Here is a 22,421-nt window from a genome sequence, read left to right as displayed (position 1 = left end):
TTAAGAAAGTGACATAATTTGGTTGTTGCTTCATTATTGTTGTCAAATGGCTTTGTTGGCTTTTAATTTTTTTAATCATGGCACCACATATAATGCTTTATTTTTGGGTAAACTATCACTTTAAATTGCTAAATCACTTCCTCATTATATTTATATTCAACTATTTTAAATAATCGACTATTAACCGATTTTGTATCAATTTTGTCCTCTATCCACATGTATTTAGCTTTTTCGATTTATGATCTATAATTCGTGATTTGGAAAATTAATTTCAGAGTTTAAGCTACGATCAATTGTATGTGCTGAAATATTTTAGAGTTTAAGTTACTTTATTTCTTCTTCTTCTTTTTGTAAAGAAATTGAAAAAGTTTTGACAAACATACTTGACTTTTCTTGAAGCTAATTGAGTGCATGTCACGAGTGTCCAACCCTAATTGAGAAAAGGGATTTTTCTAGTAATTTCATATTTTTTGTGTGCTCTAGACATTGAAAATGTGTCTTCATGGACTCGAATGGTGGTATTATTACTTTATATGATGACATCCGACCAAAAACCCCATGCTTAGATAGTTAGATGTAATGTACTATAAAATTTTAATGTTTTTTTTTATGTTGTGGTCATCATATTATAATTACCAAGTTACCTACTAAGGTTGTTATTTATGATCATTAAGGAATATTGTTGAAGACTAGTCATTATAATGGGTACACAGTACACTTAATTAATCTTCTACTATTTAGTATCTACACTGTCTTTCATTAATTTTTTGTGTTTTACAAAGTATGCATACCTTGTGAATGAAAAAATATTTAATTTTAAAATATAAATTGAGAGTGATTTTTAATCATGAAACGTGAAGATTTGTGAAAAGTTGATCTTTGTTATATATCAAATCAAATTATTCAAATAATTATGAAAGGCGAATAGTTGCAATTAAATGTGCGTGCGGGTACATCTATTTAAATTAGAATTTCACCAAATTCTAATTAATAAAAATTTATTGATCCTTAATTACAATTAAATTAAGGCCGATGTATGTCTAATAAAGGAATAGGACTGCACATAAATTGTCACGATGGTGTTAGCTTAGCACCATAGGTCGTCATTTCGAATAAAGACAGGAATAGGTAGCTTAGGACAAAAGTAATAAAAAAAGATAATTACTCGTGACTCATTGCATTTGGAAATTATACCACTTGATTTGACCGATTTGTTGGCTACGAAACCAGAATCTCTATCAATGTTTTCATGGCCATGTGGTAGGTAAATCAGTAAATGAAATCATATTCAAAAATAAGAAAAACGAACAAATTTCAAAAGTGAAGAGTAAAAGTAATTAAATAAGGTTTCTTTAGATTAAGTATGATTATGCTAACCTAAGGACAATTATGTTAGTCTATAAAGAGAGGAGATAAAAAAAAAAGAGATCATTATACTACTACTCCTTATTATACTATACAACTAGATATTTTTTTTTCATTTATATAGTTATATTCAAATTTAATTATCTATATTAAGGGGCGGAGCTAGCCATTGTCTAGATGGGTCATGTGTCAATTGCCCCTCACCCCCAACAAATCCTTCTATATTTTGGTACAAATTTCTATATATATATCAACTTCTTCACTAAATGTCCCCTTATTAAAATTCATAAAATTACTATGGATATAATTTTGCCCCATGTGGCATGATGTTCTGGCTACGCCCCTGTCAGTCTGTATACCTATTTTTACTGTCAAAATTTAATATTATTATAGTTAATACATTACTTTCAATTAGATATTTCTAAAATTATATTTGAAAGACTTACGTTTTTTTTCATTTATTTTTACTCATTATTAACGATATTATATAATAGCATTACTTATTTAAATTAATATTTTTTTATTACTTTCATTCATTATTTTGAAATATTAATTATTTGTGGAGTATACTTAATGAATTTAAGAGTGATAAATGAAATAAATAAGAAAGAAAGAAAATAAAGAAAAGATATAGAGGAAGAGGATGATAGAATCATAAATAAATTGGAAGATAGTGGAGAAAAAATAGACTAATTTTAATATTTTGGGTCATCTTTCAAAATTAGACCATGAAAAGTTTTTAATAATATATTAATGTGGACTTCACAATCCACTTTCACACTACTTCCACTATATTTTTCTTTTATCTCTTACTTTAATAATTACACATTAAAATCTGTATGATTTACAAATTTGTCTATTCTTTTAGATTGGAGAGTATAACTTATATTTATAGTAGAAAGAGAGATATAAATACTTTAAATGTACTAAAATACCCTTCAATGCAAAAAAGTAAAAAAAGGTAAAAGTTAAAAAATAATGAAAAAGTACCTTAAATGAATTAAAATATTATTCATGTACGTCAAATGTAATTTATTTTCATAAAATTGATAGTATTTTTATAAAATATGGGATGAATTTGAAAATTTTGTAAAAAGAAAAAGATATGGTGATGAATTTGATAAAATTTCAAAAATCAGATATGAAGTTAATATTTTATAAAGAGTACGATAAAGTAAATCGGTTAATAGAAAATATAATTAATGAGTAGTCCTAATTTAAATAGGAATACAAAATTAAGAATGGGCGTGACACATCTGGGTCACAGCCGACACACAAAGCAATGAGAGACAAGCGTCACCTAACAAGTGAATTTAGCTACCCACAATCCACATCATCTTCTTCCTCCCAATTCACGCTATGCTGCTGAAATCCCGAGACTTTACAATTTACATGCTCCTCGCTAAAATACGCCGTGACTCAACGAAGTTGATCCCTGCGCCCCGACTAATGCTCTGAGAATTCAACGCCTCTCAATGGCTCACTGGATCTCCTCGAAGCTCAAAGCCGCTGAAACCCTACTCCAACAGGTAATCAATCAATCAATCTATCCGCATTTCTGTGTCCTTTTAATTTTAGGTTATTGAATATTTACATCCCTTGGTTTTGCGCTGTTGATTGTTATTCAGAATGTATTTCGGATCGTTATGAATCATTCTTAGCTGACAACTCATATCATACGGATCATAGACGCATTACATTATTGGCAGTTCGCCTGGCGAGGTTATTTGGTTAAATTGGGATTGGAATCATGAGAACTGGAATTTATGTAAATTGAACTGTAATTCAGTTTTATCAAAATGCCCTACATTTTGGGGATGATTCGTTTGGCTAAGATAGATTTGAATAGTGACATAATTTGTTCATGCTGAGAAGCCATACAAGTTTGGATCGATGACTATATCATTCTCAACAAGTATTTGGCTTCCTGAAAATTTAGAAACAGGCAACATTCATTTTGTTGTCAAAACTGAGAAAGGGTGTTGTGAGGAGATTGTAGTTGGCATAATATTGTAACGCACTGTTAGTAAAAAGGTGTATTTAACTTTCATTATATGATTCCAACTAAGGAACATTTTGCTGTATCAAGCAAAATGTAGAACTTACAGATTGCAGACTACTATTTCATGTCGGTATGTAGGGAAAGAACCAACACCATTTAAGAGTATATGACAATTATTCTATTGTACATCAAGATCTATTATTTTTTAATGGAAGTAGATTCTATGAGTTATAACTTCTTGAATGTCGAGTGCTTATTTCATGATACATATTTCGTATCTGTTGGATGATTTAGATCGACCAGCAAGCTGCTGACTCACTCAAAAAAAATGAAAAAGAGACGATAGATGATCCATTGGTTGTTGAAACTTCATCAAAATCTCCTGAAACTAAATCACTGATAAAGGACCAGCTGAAGAAGAAAAGCCCAGAAAATGTGCTTAGCCCAAGTATTTCTCCCAGTCACAATCGTGATTTAAGTGCATTTAGTAGAAGTAACAGTGATGTTAACAAGAATGTTGAAGCTGAGAGGTCACCGAACTTGAATTCAAAGCCAAACTTGAGTCCAGGACTAACTGATAGTGATTGGACAGAGTTACTCAGTGTGCCAGATAAAAGGCCTGTATCTGGTGCAGGAGTTACATCACAAGGTAGTAATCGGGTACCGGTAACTCGGGCCCTTAAGAAAAATGGGAAAAAGGCAGGCAATTCTGGGAAAGGACTAAATCTGTCTGTGGTAGACGGCAGGACTGAAAAGGTTGGAAATAATGAAGTTTTGAAGAGATCAAGAAAATCAAATGTTGGGTCAGAGAGTAACACTAGTGCTGATACCAATGAGAAGACGAGCATTGTTGGGGATGCAACTCCAAGAACCATAAGCTTTCAGTCCGTAAGCAGTGGAGGTGAATCCAACGAAAGAAACGATATGCTGACACCTATGTTTGGCACAACAAAATCAGGAACACTGGAGGGGGTGAATGATACTGTAGATGTAGAGAAGCTGATTTTGTTAAATGATAATGATCCCTCTTCCCAGATGACGTCGGTTTCCCTGGACAAGAAATCGGATATGGAGGTGGAACTGAATGATAGTGATAGGCCTGAAACCGCAATTAGTGGGACTATTAGTTCAAAAATTGGTCCCAGGGGTTCTAGTTCTAAAAAGAAGGTGTTACCATTACCAAGTGAGGTAGACTCTAATTCTGAGACAGATACATCATCATCAGATTCAGAGAGTGAGAGAGAAAGGGAAGAAAGAAGAAAGAGAAAGCAACAGATTCTGGCCGAGAAAGCAGCTGCAAAAGCAATCGAGGCAATTAAAGAACGAGAGAACATGGTTGCTAGGTTAGAGGGGGAGAAACAGAGTTTGGAGAAAATGTTTGAAGAGCGAGCAATACAACAAGTGCAGGAGGTACTTTGAAAGATTCCTACTTTTATTACTTGATTGGACTAGTCCTTTCCTTTTGTTGTTGTCAGACTTCTGTTGTGTACTTTTCTAGAAACTAATGCTGCTTTCTTTGTGAACAGATATCCTTCTTCTCCATACACAATAGTTTGCACAAATTCTTGTTCATGCTCTTCTCTCTGTGAAGTAGTATGAATATAATGTATAGGCTAATTGATGTAGTGAACTATGTTGCTATGAGTCTGAGATCATTGTACCAGAGCCCACAATATTCATAAATAAGCTTTTGTATAATGTGGACTTGTTTGTTAGATATTATCATATTATGAATATCGTAACTTTGCTCAGGTGCATATATCCATTTTTCTTATTGGAATAGAAGCTACTATTTTCAGTCTCATTTTGTTGACTCGACATGTCTTCCTGGATCGTTCGTAGTCTGCTTTATGACATATTACATAGATTATCAATTATCAATAACTCAGCTGGACACCTTCATCATTTTAGTTTTAAAAGCTACTCAAGTGATATTGATGAATATTTGCTTACCTTATTAATCAGTTTTACTGATTTTGTTGAGTGACTTTATCTTGTTTAACTAGGAAAATTTCTGCTGTCCATGAAGGGCTATTTCACTATTGTTTGTGGTGTTGCCGTGTTGGTGACTTGGTTCTAAGTTCTAACATCCCTTGGTTAATTTTCGAGTTTGCTCAGTTGACCTCAGCCCCTTCAAGATGTTTTCTTTAATAATTTTCTAGGCAATGATAGCGATTACTGATTTATGTTACTCCTTTATAGTTTCAATGGCTTTCTTGAATGCTACTTATCTTGAAACTTGATAGTAGGTGATAAAAATGCAAAACTGCAGATCATCTGATGTCTATTTTCAGACAATTAAACTTTTTAATCATGATATGTGATGCTCACTCTGCCCTTGGAATGTTAAAGCCTGAATTGCCTGCTTGGGGAGACTGCTAAAAAAATAAATACTATCTACCTTACGCATAAACAAATACATCTATTTTCAGTACAGTGCAAATGATTCTATTAACTTATTGTATTGTAGAAAAGTTCACCGTCAACATAATGGTCTTTTAGTATATGCTTACGGAACATTCTTCAGTAAATTTGTATTATTAGCTATGTCTTTTCAGTCTTGTGTATGTGTAATATGTTATTTTCTTTTCGAAGAGGATATTTTTTTGTTTTTAGCATTGTAAGAATCTCTTCATATGAATGCAAGTAGTAAATAGTTGAACCTTTTCAGGCTTCAGAATTACAGACTACAATGATGGAGACCATGGATGCAGTTGAGCTAGAGAAGCAGAAGCATAATAATACTCGTATGGAGGCCCTTGCACGATTAGCAAAACTTGAGGTGTTGTAATCTTACAAAAATGTACTTTGAACTTACTCTTATGGTGGTAAAGCATGGTCAGTATGCACATATATCTGCACATATGATGTGTTTGGCCGTCATACTGTCATTGTCTTTACTGAAAATATTAGTGTGTATTATTAGGTTTTTGCTTTTGTAGTAACTTTCTCTTTTGCTTGAGATTATTAAATTAGTGTGCATGTAAACATGTCATTCACATTAAGCACTTTCCTCCCAGTTTCTCTTATCTGGCATGGGAGGAGGCTGCATTGACAGTGGTTGGTTGGGGGTGGCCTGATAACCATTGTCTAATATTCTTATATGGGACTTATTTCTGGATTTCCATAGTTTCCTGCTTAAATTTCTGTTTATGATGATCTAAGTTTTATATTGCATTTGTTTTGCAGAGTCTAAATGCTGATCTTGCAAGATCTTTTGCTAATGTACAAAAAAGTCTTGAAGTAGAGGTATTTAACGCCTTTCAGTGTGATCATTTATTCTGGCTAGAATAATTTTAGTTTCTTGCCAACTTGCATTTATTTGTATTCTTTATTTTTCTGTATGTAAAAGTGTCTTGAAGACATTTAATTCATCAATATCTTGAGAAATTAAAGATACTGTGCTGGACCAGTAAAGTATCTCCAATGCTATATGGATGATAAATTTAGCCAATATGTATGCATCTTGCACTTGATGGAGTTTTGTACTGAATTTCTTGTATCTATATGTGCTGGAGTAGGCTGATCGTATAGCTGAACTTCGTCACCAAATTCAGGTGAAAGAGTCTACTCTCGAAGGTGCATTGTTGGACCCAGAGCTCTCTTTTAGTTATATTGTCCCGTATCTGCAAATTCTTATGCTTGTTCCTGATCCGTGTGCTAACCTAATCATAGTCTAGGACAGTTATTGAATTTTTGGCTGTGATGTCTTTCAGCCCCATAAAGCCCATATCCCATTTCTTCAAGATTTCTATTTTTTTCCTCCTAACATAATTGTCTTTATGTTGTTTTTGACATAAGTCATAACAAAACACTATCTAAACTTTTCTTTTCTCTTTGTAGATTTGAGAAGAGAAATATCAAATACACACCAAAATGGTGATGCCGTGAGTATCCCTGCATTTTCTGCAATATATAGACAGCAAGCTGTCTTCTAATTTAGTTTTATGCCTATGATGTTGCAGCTAAGAGCTTCAAAAGGTGCTGAGTTTGAAATGGAGATGCTTGAGGCAGAATATTCTTTCGTAACTGACAAAGTAGCAAGAATGCAAACTCAGGTATTTTTTGCAACAAGAAAATAAAGGGCAAGCCTGACATAGTTTTTTCTGAAATTCTTCTAGAAAGCACCTTTCTAGAATTTTTTTACCAAAATTCTGCCATCGGTAATGCTAAGATACAGGTTTGACAGACGTCTGTGATTTACATTTGCTGCTTATGCAAAGTACTTGTCTATAAGATGAGTATTTCCATCTTGAGTTGATACCAATAATCTTATCATATATATACAGGCCAAGACTCTGGAAATAAGCATTGAAACAACCAGAAGAGAAATAGAAGATCCTTCTGAAGTTGAAATTGAGCTCAAGCGAAGGCTTAGTCAGTTGACAGATCATTTGATTCAAAAGCAAGCTCAGGTTATTGCCTCAAACTTCATAAGCTGTTCGATTGGCAGTATGATTTTGATTTGCACGAATGCCATCTATCCGTCTGATTACATTTTTGGCGATTTATGCTGCTGACTGGATAAATGTTACCTCTATCAGGTGGAAACACTATCTTCAGAGAAGGCTATGCTACTTCTTAGGATCGAGGTAATACTACTCATCCTCAATCTAAAAACTGCATCCTGATGAACTTTCATAGCGTCTCTGAATCCTCGGATCAAACACTACAGGCCGTATCAAAATTGTTGGACGAGCAAGGGCCAGCTGATTTCCCGAGCACCTCATCTAGGGATGAACTGGACCAAGGTACATGGCACTTATCCAACTCAAAGTTCAGGTCCTTATTGAAAGGGAGAATGCAATCTGGTCAACATCAGTTTGGGTCGTTGGTTCGACAACTGGACTCACTGTTTTGCACCGGTGCTGTGTTCCTTCGAAGAAATTCAACAGCCAGAGCTTGGTCCCTTGTATACTTGGCGTGCCTCCATCTCTGGGTTGTATACATACTGATGTCGCATGCTCCGGTCACGGACGACTCTAGATCCGGTGCCGTCATCTCACTGGAGAATATTAACAACACTGGAGGAGGTGTCTGAATAATTGTGTACTTTTGCATTAATATTTTTTATCAGAAGGGATCTTGTGTATAGTTAAATGGATTTTCCCCCGACTTGATACACATTAATGTACAGAATAGAACATGTCGAGTCATTGCACCAAGGTATAGTTCTAGTGGTCACTGGGTGATGCATGGGGAGGATTTAAAAAATTGTTACTTATATTTTTTTGACTGTCATGTATTTTTGAAACGAATGCAGTATGCATTAATTTGTTCGCTATTAATTATTATCTCATTTCATTTTTACTATGTATATTAACTATTAACTATTAACTATTAAGTAGGTCTCATATCCTATTAATTCATTACTATAATAAAATTATATAGAATATAATTATTTCTCTCATTAACGTGGAATCCGATCAAATTTCATCATGTTTATATTCCAGCAATGGACCAATTTAGTTTTTTTTTTTTTTTTTTGCATTATCTTTCACTAGATATAATCTGAAACAAATATTACACGAGTGAACTAATTAGGACGACTTGGAACTGGAACTTCATTTCGCCTTGGAGGATATTCGATTGTCGAAAACTGTTAAAAAGGCTTCACTTAGCCCAATGCAATTTGAAACTAGATCTATCACGTAAAAAGATCAAGACTCATAATCAGACACTAATCTATGTGACCTATCCTAATGTAAAATTTACCGAATGCGCCCATCATTTATAACACTAAAATTTATCAAATTTCACCAAACTGAACGTAGATGATTATCTTCAGACCCCAATAATTTGATACTTTTCTGACGTGGGATAATTTCACTCATTTCTACATATTATATACTAGCATTCATAGATGTTACACGAAATTTTGTAGCTTGACTAATTTCATTTTCAAATCCAAACGTACCCCTAATTAAATATGCGCATTGGTCTTTATCAACACAAATTCTACTTCTAACCACTCAGGACCGATTGATTCGTTGAAGAAAAAAAAATCTCTAATCATTCAAACATGATTCACAAAAATAGTCTTCAATCATCAAAAATTTATAGTTTTTCAATGTATATCATTTACTCTTTTTTACAATTCTACAAATTAAATCATACCATAATCCAACAACTTCGGAAATTTTGAGTACTGAAAAAATAGGTGTGTCACACAGTCATCCTTGAAAGGGGCTAAAAATCACAAACCTGATCCTAACATAGAGTCAAGATATAGTAAATGCTTAACTGATCTTCTGCACGTACGACTCCGGCTGACTTCTACTCCTTACACAGGCAAAAGAGAAGTACATCAAAGGCCTAGTAGATTAGTTTGCTTTTCAAGTGCAAAGCAACAACAAGAAGAGGCAAACACTATACTTTCTACATTTTCCCTAACATTATAAACCTATCTGGTTCTATAGGTGTCTAATTATAAGCTGTAGACTAGTCTCACCAGGTCTCTTGGGGTAAACCACGACTATAGAGAGGAAACTCGAATAGAAACGTGGTTTTGAACCATTGCGGAATACTTCCATACAGCGCAGGAGGAAGCAAGATGAGAGGGCTGAGACAAAAAGAAAAAATTTGAGATGCCTCACTTGAAAGGAATAAAACAGTATAAATGGGAGAAAGTGTTCAACACTGCAACCAACCTCGTCGTTCTCTTATAGTGCCTATATGCAGAAACATTGCCATACTTCTTGTCGGCCGATTCCTGTATGCATAAAGATATGTTTTGAGTCAGTAGATATTGATAATTCGGATCAATGTTGAGGACAATGGATTGAGTAAATGAAGCAACCTCGAGCAGTGGTATGCCACTGACAAAAAGAAGCAGTAACGTGAGGAATATTGGACCAAGGATGACGAGCCATTCTGCATTTTTTAGTACAGGCGTTGCAGCCACGAAGATTCCCCACCAGAGGAAGATCTGAGTAACACATGAAGATTCATGTGACAAAGCAAATATCCAAGAATATTAATTTGAAAATTTGCCATTATCATCGATACTTAGACTCAAACTTGTAGACTCACCTCTCCGAAATAGTTGGGGTGGCGAGAATACTTCCAAACTCCAACATCGCACCATTTGCCCCTATTCTCTGGAGAATTTTTGAATGTTAACTTTTGTTGGTCGGCAGTCGCTTCAATGGAAATTCCTATAGACCAGATGATCCACCCAATAATATCCGCAGCTTCAACGGAAGGATTCCGACTGCTCGCATTAACAACTGTCACAGGTAAACTCACAGTCCACACCCATACAGCCTGCAGAGTAGGGAGATCAGTTCACAAAGCTCGCGAGGACTGGTGAAACTAACCAAACAATGAAACAAAGCATTGTTACAGAAACCTGAAATATCCAAAATACGGCCAACTTTGCCAAATTTTCACGCATTTCATCAAAGCGCCGATCCTCCCCCCACTGCAGTATCCTGGACAAAGTTAAGAGCACGGGTGAATTCAAATCAAAGGCGAGTTTCAATCTTCATAACGTTGAATATAAGCTATGCGTAAATCTTTTGACTTTGTATATATTCATACACATTTTAGCATCTTAGAGTCACCAAAAAAAGGTAGTATGAAGTATACAAACCTCATTAATAGAAAAATCCCCAAACGAAGGCCCCACATAACTACAAGAAGGGACAATATCACCTGAAAAGTAAGATAAGAAACTCAATTTCAAAGAAAGAAGATGAAGAAAAAATATCAAGTTTAGTTCAAATTTATCAAAGAATTCAAGACGTGTTTCTCCCCCATCCCGAGAAGTTCAACTTAATCTGCAGCATGTTATTTGTATCTCAACTATATACCATTGTCTTACTCTTTATTATCTCATGACACTAATGCCGATATATACAGCATATACTTATCTTATTCCCTTACGCCCAGAAATATCAGTATGTCCTTCTCATACTTATCATATGCTAAATTTAATCTTGTAGCCATACAAAGGTGTATCCACATCATACGAATGAAAAAACTTTAAAACGGAAGCATTTACCTGCCGGAAGTACCATGATCCTTTCACAACCAAGGTAAGGATAGCAAGTATCACAAAATTTGTGCTACCTATACAATGCAAGTAGATGATCAGTAATGGTGAACAAGACCACAAGTCATAAGAAATCACTATAAACAGTAGAAGAAAATTTCATTCTCTGAATCCATAACATTGATCCTGTTTGTTTACATAGTTATCAAGATTCAGATTTGAAGTAACAAGTTGGACTTTGGCATTTGTGTTCAATATCAAATTAAGTTGTAAACATCTCATCCTAGCCACAAAAAACACAGTTTCCTTATCTGGTCTCGAGACAGATGATGCTGTAACATGAAAACAAACTGATATCTAACGCAGCTTTGCACTTCAGTTTCACTATACTATACTATCTCCCATTTTGTAGGAGATATTACTACAACTTATTACAAAATAAGCTTCACACATTGTTCTGATTTTTGCATGGTCACGAAAACAAAATGTACACGAAAAGTAGAGCTTGCAGCCTACCAAGAAACCAGTAATTGATCTTGAAATGAATAATCAACCATCCATGCCATCTAACTTTCTATTCAAAAACATTTTCCCATTATAAGTATTCCCTTTTTGATCAATTAAATACCAACAACTCAATTCTATTTCTTCCAGATTAAGGCAACAAGCAAATAGTCGAAAGACTTGAAAACAGAGGTGATAGCCTAATACACAAACTTTTACCCAATTTTGGTTTCGTGTATGAACTAAAATTTCTGCAGCCAAATACAAGAGCATTCACTTGTTATGATACTTTCGCACGGTTATCAGTTACCAACAAATTAATCCAACCATGGCTAGCATAAATGGTGTAGAGCATCCAACTACATTGTTTAGTACATCGACCATTTAGGTCATTTCAGGAATTCACCTCATCATTAATTCGGAGGCAACTGACAATCATGTAAGAAATCAGAAAATTGAAAGAAAGGCATAATTTTTAGTTTACGTGCAAAACCAAAATATAGTTAAACTCTATGTATTTAAAGACAATTGCCTGTTGAAAATAAATAAGCACACATAATCAGCTCAAAAAAATTCAAAATTATGATCCGCCGTTGATGAAAATCACCTGCAAAGTCAGTGACTTTATCAAATTTTAGAAGCGCTGTGATCACAAAGAAGAATAATTGATAAGCCACCTGCAAAAAACAACAAAAAGATTCAATTTTGAGCAAGCCCACCACGCCAATTGAACGCGCGTGTGTGTGGAGGAGATTGAACTTACAGTGACGATGGCAGTGAGGGCCAAGAAATGGGAGTCGATAACGGTTCCCATGAATGAATAGATGATCTTCTAAGTTGTAATTCCAACTAATAAACAACAACGCATATCATTGTAGTAACAAAGTATTGTTCTTGTTTTTGGACTCGCAAGCTTTGAATTTCATTTTATTATTCGCATACACGAAGAAAGGGATTGGGTATTTTGTGGCTCAGGACAAACCAGAGTTATAAGAGCCTGCTGTATCAATAACCACCTTGTTTTGTTTGCTTTTCTGTGGAAAAGTAGCAGTCAAGGCCTATTTCTTGACTCTCTTATACAATTGCAATTTCGTTTACTAATTTAACACAAAAACTTTTACTTTTGTAATTTGATTGAGTCAATTTGATTTACCAGAAATTTAACTTCTAAGTTCATATGTCGTTCCAACTTGATATAACAACTGGATTAATAGATTTTCAACACAAAATCAGTCCAAAAACTAAAACAGTTTTACAGAAACCAAATTGAAACGATACATTGTAGTAGTTTGGTTGGGTTCAATTTGACATTCTAATTTGAAACAACAGAAACTGTCCAATTATGAATTGAAACAGAGTTGAACAAGCAATAATTACAACAATTTTCTGGTGAATTTACAACAACAAACTGCACAATTTGCTTGAAGGTGGCATTACAAAGCCAAGAATATAAAAGGAGAAATACATGTAACAAAACAGAAACAAGAAGAAGAAAAAGGCAGAAAGAAAAAGATCTAACTGACTCAAACAAGTGATCTTCTTGACTTCTTCAAATAATGTCTCAAAGCAAGGCTGCAAAATGCCAGGCATTCAACCAGGGAAAATTTTCTGCTGCTGATTGCTTCTCTCACTAGTTTCTTCTATCTTGCGAATTTACACTTCTCCTGCTCATTGTTTTTGGTGCTTGTGAGCTTGCCATCGACTTTTGAAGCGGTTTCAAGGCAGCCATGATTTCACCGAATGTAGGCCGTAGATTCGGATCTCTGCAACACAAAGGTATTTCATTCTCTTGCAAAAATGTGTACTAATAACATAGCCATGTTGAGATAGTAAAGATAAATATAGCCACTAAGTATACCGTTTTACTCCTTGTTCACAACCAATAGTAGGTTTGATTGAATTACATTCACAATCAAGCAGAGATTTAGTCTATTCACAACCACAAATCCGGTTGTGAATTTAGTATCAAAATCGAATTAAAGGCAAACAATACTTTAAGCCCCAAAAAAGTTGCTGTTTTTATCATTTTAATATTTGTGGCTATTTTTATCTTTACACTGCAAAAATGGCTATATTGATATATTAACTCCTCGAGAAATGGCTGTCAAAAGTGGCTAAAAGTAGTTGGACTTACGTTTCCCAGCATCTCAAGACAATGTCTTTGATGACAGGATCCATGTCGTCTGGTATGTCAAGACGGCGATGCTGAAATCCGACAGCACCAACAACTTGCATGGGGTTCATTCCTCCCCACGGCTGCCGCATGGTGCAGAGCTCCCAGAGTATCACGCCAAAGCTGTAAACGTCACATCTGCATTTTGATCAACATTAATAAGATTATGTAGGTTGAGAAGCTAGCATGTGATTCTTAAGACTATCATACATTATTATAGCTGAATCAATTTTAATAAGATGGGACTGCATACTTCTCATTTGATGGCTCGTTTCTCAATACTTCCGGTGCCATCCACTCCGCCTAAGCAAGACGGAAAAGCTCAGAATTAGCAGCATTAACGCTCAAGGGAGCTAGTCAACCTTGGTGAGTTTGGCCTAGCGCGCTTAGTCATGTAACAATGACCAATTTTGTATCTCAAAGCACAGAACAAATGACATGGGAAATAATTTTTCAAACAGCACCATACAACTCAAGAAGATTCGTTCCAAATATAATGTTCGATGAAGATACCAAATAAGGGAAAGGTTCACATTACATAACCTTCTTTAAGTGAGAAGGTTGAGACTGAATGTATAAAGTATCTACACTTATCTGCACTAAATGCATAAATTTTCTGCAACGCGATAATATTAAGGTGTAAATGTTGTTATGGTGTTCTCACAAAAGTGCAGATACTATTACATACGCGGGCAGATACTTTGTATGTTAAATGCAATGTTTTCACATTCTCATGATAAAAAGGTTCACAAATTAACCATTAAGAAATACCTACCAATAATATTGCAGAATGGCACATTTATGCGCGGAAATAAGCTTAACATCAACAGCACAACACAGTGCAAGTGTTGATATGGATCTATAAGTTATCTTAGGACGAAATTTGGACTGCAAATAGATGCATGCTTCATTGATTTATGATACCTGATCTCTTCAAGACAAACATAAACAGAAAAAATGTTTTCCTACCAAATTCTAATACATGTTCGTGCTGCAAACATGAAGACACTTGGAATCAACTGCCGGTGTTTTCCTAACAAAATATAGACATAGAGAATTTGAAATTCATTTTTAAACCATAGATCACAGCAGACCACCTCTTCCGAAGGCAAACCTTGGCAATCAAATTTCACCAAAAGCCTGAGTAATAGGATCAACAGCAATTGAGCTACCTTCTACAAAATGGCTGGTAAATATAACGACGCATAACAATTGATTATGTTTTCATTTTTTTTAATGCAGCATCAACCGATATAGAAGCCAACCCCGATTGGAGAGATCCAAAAACTATTGAAATGAACACACATTACAACACAAAACCTCATTAATATACCAAGGGTAAAGGAAATAAAGAGTCAGCAACAAGTCAATTTATCGAGAGGACCCGAAATCTACAATGCAGAAAAGAAATATGACAAGTTGAGAAAATTTACATAGCATCACAATGTAAATCGTCATAATAAAGCGTAAGACTAGCTTACCGTTCCAGCAGTAGACCTTGAAGAAAGAAACGTGCTGTGCTTCATCCTCGATAATCCAAAATCACACACCTTTTACAGAAAACATAACATGGATTAGTTATTAAACAATAACACGGTAACTTATGATTACTATGTGACGAGAAAATCACCTTGACTACCCAGTTCTTGTCAACGAGAAGGTTTGGGGACTTCAGATCTCGATGAACTATCACAGGAGTGCAATTATGCAAATAATTCATTCCTCGAGCCTGTCACATCAAGTGTCTTTTATTAGCGCTAGGCGCTAGCACATTCCCCTTATTTAGAAACAGAAAAATGAAATGCAAAATAGAAAATAGTTTGCATACAGCATCAAGAGCCATCTTCAACCGTCTACGCTCATCTAGTTGATTGTTTGGGCGATGAAGTAATCTGTATAAACTACCTCTGACCAAATAAAGAATTCGTCAAATAAAAACCATTTATAAATTTGTGATGTGTATAATTTGATAGAGAGAAAAAAATGACAGCAAAATTCAGAAAAACCATTTTTTCTGCAATAAATTCATCAATTTTATCCCCTAGAGTCGACTAACCGTAGAAAATAAACTTATATATACAGAAAACTTTGTTTAACTTGATTGCTTTAAGAGAGATGGGCATCTGTTAAGTCAAGCATGCTTTTCATAATCTCAATTTTCAGTTTTTTAGGGCATTGCTCTAAACACTAGTTTTGTCTTTGCTTTATATTGAACCCTTCATTTTTCAAATAATAATGTACAAAGAGAAAAAAGGTAACTGCGCCAAATTCACAAACTTTCACCACTTCTAGTTGTACACATGAAATGTACAAAGAGAAAAAAGGTAAATGATGCATGGAAGAAGAATCAAGCAGCTGTGTAAGGGAGAAGAAACAGCGGTGACGAAAGAAGTTAGTTATCTCCGGCGAACCTGAGTACTGTATCAGTGCAAAATTAAACAACTGAAAGTTTGTGTAAATGGACGCATGATTTTTATTTCATGTGCAAACCTAGAATTGGGAGAAAGTTCGTGTATCCAAGCGCAATTACCCCAACAAAAAAATAAAGGACCTATCTTACCAGAGATACTAGGGACATGTCAATCTTTGTTAGTCCTATCTTGCTGCCCTCACTCACATTAGATTAGGGAACGGTGCTTGATTAGACAATTTATATTTGTTTCATGTTTAAGTGGTCAAAGCTTGGAATGACAGAAGATGGTTCTTAAATGTATGTTTCATAGGAAGTAGACAAAAAATAACAAACAGGTTTTAATATCACAAACCCAAAAAAATAGAAATTACAACAACATCAATCTTCACGGTCTGGAAGTTCAAAGGATCTTAGCATACCTAGGGAGAAACTCTGTAATAATTGAGAGATTTGGAGGTCGAGTAATAGCTCCCATAAAGAGAACAACGTTTGGATGTCTGACTCTTTTCATGATGCGGACCTTGGAAACCAGAAAATATGCATGTCAGGTCATTAAAACATCTCAAGTAAATATGAAAACCTGAAATAAAATAGAACGAGAACATAGAGTGGAGTCGGCGCTGCAAGATCAGTAAAGTAGGGACTGTAGCTTTGATATATACAAGTCAAAGTGTGAAAAATAATTTTAAAGCTAATACTGGTACAAGAAACTTCTTTGACCTTTGCAACTATGAAGTGAGAAACCATTAGATAGGGAGATTACCTCACTTCTGAATTCCTCGAGAGATTCACCGGTAATATCTTGGTCAAGGAACTTCTTAACAGCAACTTCCTACAAATTGAAATTGTGTAAATACTCATCTTCTAGGATTAAATTGCGATATAATAAGGCTTGTAATAACTCAAAATATAGCACATAAAAACAGAGGCATGATGAAAACAAATTATACTTAAGGAACCATGATGAAAATAAATGGCAATCGCCTGAAGACTTTGCTTCAGAAACAACAACACTACTACTTAGACCACCATCGAGACAACTCTATGGTTCATAGAGAAATATCATAATTGAGGTTCAATAATGATTTTACGTATTGATAAAGGGAACAGAGAGCCCAACACTTCAAGAGACAAAGCTAACAAACCCTTATTTAATGCAGGATGAGATGTCAAGAAGGCAAAAGAGGGACAAGAAAGCAACATGAATGGCCAAGTTTGAGTAAAGAAAAATTAAATAATAACAAAATGAATCTACCAGAACTTTTTCACGAAATGCAGGATTTTTGGATTAATGAATCTATTTTCCATTTGTATAAAATAAAAGAAATTAAAACCCTCAGATAGGCTTTGAGAAACTCACAGTTCCATGCCAGTCTCCATGGTATACCTCACCGTAAGATCCTACAATAAGGAAGTATATTATTCGTTTTGTCCAAGAGAAATCAATCATTTGTAAGTACAACAAAACAATTGGACAAACATAATGCAAGATTTAGTACCAAGCCCGATACGCTCACCCAAGGTGATATCTTCCCAAGGAATTTCGCAGTCCGCTACATCATCTAATGTTGAATCAGATTTTGAACTTTCATTCTCCGTGGATCTATCCGATATCCTCTCACCTCCAGAACTCGGTCCCGAACCTCCATGTCCTCTGTCACCACTACCTCGTTCATGAACAGCAATGTCCACATCACTTCTGACACCCACTGTCGGACTAAGTTCACCAGGGCTATCCGCTGAATGAACAGCAGATTCCAGAGCCTCATACTGTTTTGTAACAGCTGCGGTAGTTGCTACTACAGCTGCTGCTGTTGCAGTAGCTGCAGCTGCGACGGGAAGCTGAAGTTTTGAATCACTGCTTACCTTTGCAGCAGCAACTACCATCGAAGAGGCAACAACCGCAGCAGCTGCTGCTGCTGCAGCAGCAACCGGAACGTTTTTTGTGTATTTTACAGGAGTTGCTTCGGAATCCAAGGAAAGATTGTGTTTGTTAGATTCTTTTAGATCTAACTGGAGATGTGGATGCTTATCCAAACTGCCTCTAGGATGCGAAACCTGATGAGGCAGGGGAGGGAGAAAAGATCGATCATAATGGAAACCCTTTCCTTTAAGTTTGTCATCAGATCCTTTGCTATCATATTCTTGCATCGCGGACTTGACCTCCGACCGCGGCATATCCAACTGTTCTGTGTATGCTTCAGTGAACAAATTCGGAGGCGCAACGACGCCACTCTCAAGCAGAACATCGTGGAGCTTCTGAGCTAATTGTGGATTTTCTTTGGCAGCCTCGATCATGTATTTTGAAACATCCTTCACTTTTTTTTTCCGAACAGCTGGGGAGCTAACTCCTTCTGTCCAGGATGGAGATCTTGCGTGTGTGTGACTCGGCCTGGTAGAGGTTTCCAGTGCCGGCTCTATCTTCACATCTGAACCATAAACGCACTGGTGAGATCCTCCTTGGCCTTTCATCGGCAGCTCTACTAAAGCACTTGATGGTTTACTTTCACCTTCATCCGTCAATTCCCTTCCCTCAGGGATACTATTCCTGAATTTGGATCTTTGATCCAATATACCAAAATCCGATTTCTTGTCAAGTGCACTGGATGTTCTGCCACTAGACAAAGGCCAGTGAGAAGGACCATCATTTTTAGACACTGGGTAGACGGGGAGAAACGAGTCTTCGTAGTTAGGATTGGCCCCTGCTGCATCAGAAGGAATAAGTGTACCAGGGTCGGCCATCAAATCAACAATGTATTCCCTGAACCACGTTTCGACATCTTAGGATAGGATCACTAATTAATCACACAGTAGTTAGTGAATGTATTTGGAAACACTATCATATCATATGCTAGGAACTTTCAGAGATTCTTCTGAAAGCAGCAGCGTTAAGACAAACGAATTGAGATCAAGAAACGAATGTGGTTCTGACTGTGGTTAAAACATGTATAAATAGCACTTACCTCCCATCATCAATTTTCACGAAGCTCACTGCCACGTCGTCAGAACCAGTAAACTGTGGTCCTTTCACCAAGCGACAAGGAATTCCAAAAAAATCAGCCAAAACCTGCACAACATGCCATATAGACAAGATATTAGGTTAAAGTTGAATGTTCGTTATCCTTAAAGATCGGTCATTTCTTATATTCTTTGCACATCCTTTGCTGGTGTTATATGCTCGTGCTTATTTATTTTATGGTTAGTCATAGCTTGTACCCCAAACTTTCAGCATTTTCCAAAAAATATCCCCAACTCACGTTTTCACTTAAAACATACTCAACTTGAAAGAAAAGTGTGGTTATACCCCACAGTACAGAATCCGACGATGAAATGATGAATCACCTCGCTGGATTCTTAATTGGACTTAGCTCCATAATGAAAAACAAACAGGAATCAATAGAGCTTAAACTATGTTGACAAGATGTAACTGCCTCGATAGTCAGAAAAGGGAAATGAATCGCTATGTGTATTGCAACAAAATAAAAATAATAAACTCTCGATAATAAAATCATTGCATACCTTAAATAGCAATGCCCTGTGACGAGCCAATCCAACAGTCAGAGAACCAATAGGCAAAACCATGCTCCCATGCCTTGCTTTCAAAGTATGACTGAGATTTCTCCATGCTGCCAACATGTCATCGGGGTCACCAACTGGCCCTCCCATGTGATTGGAAACTAAAGTAGCAAGTTTTCGCACTGTACTGTGGTTTACAGAATTAATAGAATGTGACCTTACTCTGAATCCAATTTCGATGGCTTTCTGCTCGAGTTTCAACAAGTTTGAATCAGATTGTCTATTTACAAGAATGGCTTCCCAACTAATATCACCTGATAAGGGCGTTGCTTGCAGATCCACAAGGGAAGGCATTCTAGACGACATGGAGCCGGTCACGATGCCATAAAGATCATAGAACCCATCCAGAATCTTGTCATCATAGCTAAGGGCATTGTAATTCTGTGAAGCATGGATAAATCTAGAATATGAGATATGTTAGAAAGGAGAGCAGAGAGGATCATGCATATACAACAACAATATATATCTTCCTTGAAGTCGAGAACAGATCAGATAGCAAACAAAGTTTGAAGAAGCATCTTCAAAAACACGCAACGAGATAGGGTTATAGAACATTGTCGTTGAGAATAGATCTCCAGTGTTCTTTAACTAAGAGACTATTTAAGAAGCCTGTGTTTAAAATGTACATGATCATTTTTGCCTGAAGAATATAGAAATTTCTCTCCTGCAAATAATGGTTACATGCTGTGAAACAGGATACAGGAGAGTGAAAAAAATATCTAAATGTTACATTTTCAAGAAAATAAATGAGCACATGAAAGAATGGCCTCTCATCGGAGCCACTCCATCAGATTAAAACCGACTGATTCGTAAGGATGTGACTAGAAGAGGGAAAATTTCTTCATGACTCGTAAAAAAAGAGCCCAATTGTCCTTCATTGCATAATGCTATATGGCTAGGGTAGGCTACTATATGTTATACAATCACTCTTAGCCAAATGCAGTCTTCAACTCATAATCAGTCTATATATTCCCCATTCTTTTATGTCATCTATTTGAGTATGGTTTTGCATTCCAACACTAAACAACAATGATATGTATGAAATTAAAGAGGCATGTCTTGATTTTAACTTGAGTCTTCATCTCCACAAACTATTTATCAATTCATCTCAGCCTAGACATAAGTAGTTTCTTACCTTAATATATCCAGAATTTGCATTTCTAAACAGTTTTCTAAAAACGGCCATGGACTATTCCTAATCCATTCAACATCTACACGTACACCAAGAATGCAAAATGCTCAACAACAATCAACATTACAAACCATGAACACGAAAACATACCCAATAACGATAAGCCACAACTTCAGCCGGTGTATTCTCAGGATGACAAGAGCCCAAACTGATCTGCTTCACAGCCTCAATCTGCACAGCCTCAGGATCCTCCTTTGCACTTAGCTCTAAAGCCAACTGAATCTGATACTCCTCCTCAATATCATTCTCCCTTGAGTTAGAAGAGCCCGAATCAGGCCTCACAGCATCCAAAGCAGCATCCAAGCTACTGCTCCCCACAGAATCAGAGGGCTCCATTCTCTCCCCCTTTGTCACGTTAGATGAAGATGGAGGACTAGGGCTATGCCTATGAGTAACAGAGTTCAACCACCCCGAAATCGTTGAAAACGGCTTGTGCTCTGACTTAGAGTGGGATAGCTTAACACTTGGTGCACCATCACTCAATCTAGTAACCCTTGATGATGTTGAAGAGCCCTCTGCGTCCTCAGATTGATTGGATCCTATGTGAAGTTTCTTCAGAAAGTTTTTCATTTCTTCCCACCTAAGCTAAGGAAGTCAATGCTAAAGAAACAAGAACCTCTGCATAAATCTCTCCATGGCCTCAACCCAAGCATGAATCTTTATCAATAAAAACACCAATTTCACATCAACAATTGCAAATTCCCAGCTCCCTCAAAGAACCCTTTTTGCCATATCCAAGTATTCAACAGAAAATCCCACTAACACCAATAAAATCACTACTAAACCTCACTTCTGCACGATAATAGTAGCAAGAACCCTTTTTCTCATAAAATAGCAAAAACCCAAAAATCAATAGAATACCAACCACAGTTACAGCCTCGCAAAACCCAAAAAGTACATAAGTACACTAACAACTTGGGTGAAACAATATAAAGATTGCTTCTTTTCTTTCCAATCTCCAGATCAAAAATTGAATAACTTCTCAGAGGTGGGGTGGGAGGAGAGAGAGTCAAATGAAGTGCAGTCAATTTTACAATCTTGAATTGTGTGAAGAGAGAGAGAGAATTAAAAATAGAGGAAAAAGATGCAATTGGTCAATATGGAAAAAGAGGCCTACGCATATGCAGGTGCAGTGAGACAGCAAAGAGCTGAGCAAGTGGGAAGTGGAGTAGGACCTTCAACAATATGAACCATTTCTAC

The 22,421-nt window shown here is 36.0% G+C and overlaps 3 protein-coding genes across 9 annotated transcripts; 1 reads left to right on the top strand and 2 right to left on the bottom strand.

The window, feature by feature from the left end:
- The first annotated feature begins 2,618 nt into the window (after positions 1–2,618).
- GC2 (golgin Putative 2) lies at positions 2,619–8,677 on the top strand. The gene is made up of 10 exons (XM_048085325.2): positions 2,619–2,894; positions 3,662–4,777; positions 6,039–6,149; positions 6,557–6,616; positions 6,889–6,946; positions 7,211–7,254; positions 7,333–7,425; positions 7,657–7,782; positions 7,912–7,959; positions 8,043–8,677. Exons 1-10 carry the CDS (start codon positions 2,841–2,843, stop codon positions 8,406–8,408), a joined length of 2,076 nt encoding a protein of 691 aa, XP_047941282.1. The 5' UTR covers positions 2,619–2,840; the 3' UTR covers positions 8,409–8,677.
- Positions 8,678–9,393: 716 nt separating this feature from the next.
- Positions 9,394–12,852, bottom strand: LOC125188471 (uncharacterized). Of its 2 annotated transcripts, none has more exons than XM_048085326.2 (10): positions 12,631–12,852; positions 12,475–12,544; positions 11,373–11,440; positions 10,962–11,023; positions 10,719–10,800; positions 10,400–10,633; positions 10,167–10,295; positions 10,018–10,079; positions 9,819–9,929; positions 9,394–9,649 (listed from the first exon to the last, which is right to left on the bottom strand). In XM_048085326.2, exons 1-10 carry the CDS (start codon positions 12,679–12,681, stop codon positions 9,607–9,609), a joined length of 912 nt encoding a protein of 303 aa, XP_047941283.1. In that variant the 5' UTR covers positions 12,682–12,852; the 3' UTR covers positions 9,394–9,606. The 2 variants fall into 2 exon arrangements, with proteins under 2 accessions (XP_047941283.1, XP_047941284.1); XM_048085327.2 differs by having other exon boundaries at positions 9,394–9,643; positions 12,631–12,851.
- Positions 12,853–13,183: 331 nt separating this feature from the next.
- Positions 13,184–22,421, bottom strand: LOC125187775 (putative serine/threonine-protein kinase SIS8). 6 transcript variants are annotated; one of them, XM_048084409.2, is made up of 14 exons: positions 21,312–22,418; positions 20,284–20,410; positions 19,973–20,079; positions 19,417–19,520; positions 17,953–19,214; positions 17,814–17,854; positions 17,217–17,285; positions 16,873–16,973; positions 15,869–15,947; positions 15,671–15,769; positions 15,522–15,590; positions 14,294–14,343; positions 14,002–14,178; positions 13,184–13,630 (listed from the first exon to the last, which is right to left on the bottom strand). In XM_048084409.2, exons 1-14 carry the CDS (start codon positions 21,789–21,791, stop codon positions 13,498–13,500), a joined length of 2,898 nt encoding a protein of 965 aa, XP_047940366.1. In that variant the 5' UTR covers positions 21,792–22,418; the 3' UTR covers positions 13,184–13,497. The 6 variants fall into 6 exon arrangements, 5 of the variants coding, with proteins under 5 accessions (XP_047940366.1, XP_047940365.1, XP_047940364.1 ...); XM_048084408.2 differs by having other exon boundaries at positions 17,971–19,214; positions 19,973–20,410; positions 21,312–22,419; XM_048084407.2 differs by having other exon boundaries at positions 19,973–20,410.

This window comes from Salvia hispanica, chromosome 5, assembly GCF_029641045.1.
Source record: "Salvia hispanica isolate PSC_SH4W2 chromosome 5, Shi_PSC_v1, whole genome shotgun sequence".
Lineage (NCBI taxonomy): Eukaryota > Viridiplantae > Streptophyta > Magnoliopsida > Lamiales > Lamiaceae > Salvia > Salvia hispanica.
Note: the sequence above shows the minus strand (reverse complement) of the source record. Positions and strands in the feature narration are given on the sequence as shown.

Excerpts from the sequence above, each read along its gene's own strand:
- GC2 (XM_048085325.2), top strand. The coding sequence starts at position 2,841 with ATGGCTCACTGGATCTCCTCGAAGCTCAAAGCCGCTGAAACCCTACTC. Across the intron at positions 4,778-6,038 it reads CAATACAACAAGTGCAGGAG|GCTTCAGAATTACAGACTAC; the intron begins GTACTTTGAAAG and ends GAACCTTTTCAG. Across the intron at positions 7,255-7,332 it reads CACACCAAAATGGTGATGCC|CTAAGAGCTTCAAAAGGTGC; the intron begins GTGAGTATCCCT and ends ATGATGTTGCAG.
- LOC125188471 (XM_048085326.2), bottom strand. The coding sequence starts at position 12,681 with ATGGGAACCGTTATCGACTCCCATTTCTTGGCCCTCACTGCCATCGTC. Across the intron at positions 10,801-10,961 it reads GGGATTTTTCTATTAATGAG|GATACTGCAGTGGGGGGAGG; the intron begins GTTTGTATACTT and ends AACTTTGTCCAG. Across the intron at positions 9,650-9,818 it reads GGTTTACCCCAAGAGACCTG|GAGTAGAAGTCAGCCGGAGT; the intron begins GTGAGACTAGTC and ends TGCCTGTGTAAG.
- LOC125187775 (XM_048084407.2), bottom strand. The coding sequence starts at position 21,791 with ATGAAAAACTTTCTGAAGAAACTTCACATAGGATCCAATCAATCTGAG. Across the intron at positions 19,521-19,972 it reads ACAGGGCATTGCTATTTAAG|GTTTTGGCTGATTTTTTTGG; the intron begins GTATGCAATGAT and ends CATGTTGTGCAG. Across the intron at positions 15,948-16,872 it reads ATTACAGAGTTTCTCCCTAG|AGGTAGTTTATACAGATTAC; the intron begins GTATGCTAAGAT and ends TTATTTGGTCAG.